We start from the raw sequence: 742 nt of genomic DNA on the forward strand, positions 1-742 counted from the left end.
AAAGTCAAAGCATGCGCAGAACAACTAAATTTCAATAAATTCCAAGACTCCATAATCTAATTCCACCAAATTTCATCAGCTGCATCACAATAGCAAGCTCTAAACACATAAACGGTTCATCAAAATCATGTCAGACACCGAAATCGACAAGTTTAGCCCTAACTCAATATAAGAAGGCAAGCAAATCAGCAACTCAACCAAATTAACTTTTCGCGGGCCTTCAGTTTACTTACTCGAATACAAGTAACCCATGTCCTGATCATCGAAGATGATTGCAGCCTGGAAGCCAGCATCTTGCGCAACCCTAACCTTGCGGTCGAAGCTGCACCCGCCGCGCTCAATGAGAACAAAGCGAACGCCTGTGGTTGTGCCTACGCGATCAGCGGAGAAGTTTGTGCGCAGTGCAGAGCACGCGTCCAGGGTATTGGCGACGTAAAGAGAACCACAAGCGCCGAAGCCATCGACGGGGACGGCGAAGCGCGCGGGTGCGTCTATGAAAGTGAAAGAGAAGGAGCTGCCATGGAGGCGGACGAGGGCTGTGGCTGGGCGGAGGAGGATAAGGAGGATGATAGCGCAGATGAGTGCGGCGGTAGAATTGGGACTCGAGATCGAGGATGGAGATTGCTTCATAGTGCCAGTTCGGAACAAAGCGAATGCATAGTTTTATATCATCTACTAAAAAATTTAAGTATAACATATTAATGATCCACATTTAAAATTTTAAGCTCCAATCACCCAAAAA

The 742-nt window shown here is 46.8% G+C and overlaps 1 protein-coding gene across 1 annotated transcript; it reads right to left on the reverse strand.

The window, feature by feature from the left end:
- Nucleotides 1-233: 233 nt before the first annotated feature.
- On the reverse strand, nt 234-644 carry LOC110038214 (receptor homology region, transmembrane domain- and RING domain-containing protein 4-like; the record flags this gene model as incomplete). The annotated part of the gene is made up of 1 exon (XM_020742985.1): nt 234-644. A coding segment is annotated over exon 1 (397 nt), but the record flags the coding sequence as incomplete, so codon positions are not given.
- Nucleotides 645-742: the final 98 nt, after the last annotated feature.

This window comes from Phalaenopsis equestris, unplaced genomic scaffold (genome assembly GCF_001263595.1).
Source record: "Phalaenopsis equestris unplaced genomic scaffold, ASM126359v1 Scaffold232192, whole genome shotgun sequence".
NCBI classification, from domain to species: domain Eukaryota; kingdom Viridiplantae; phylum Streptophyta; class Magnoliopsida; order Asparagales; family Orchidaceae; genus Phalaenopsis; species Phalaenopsis equestris.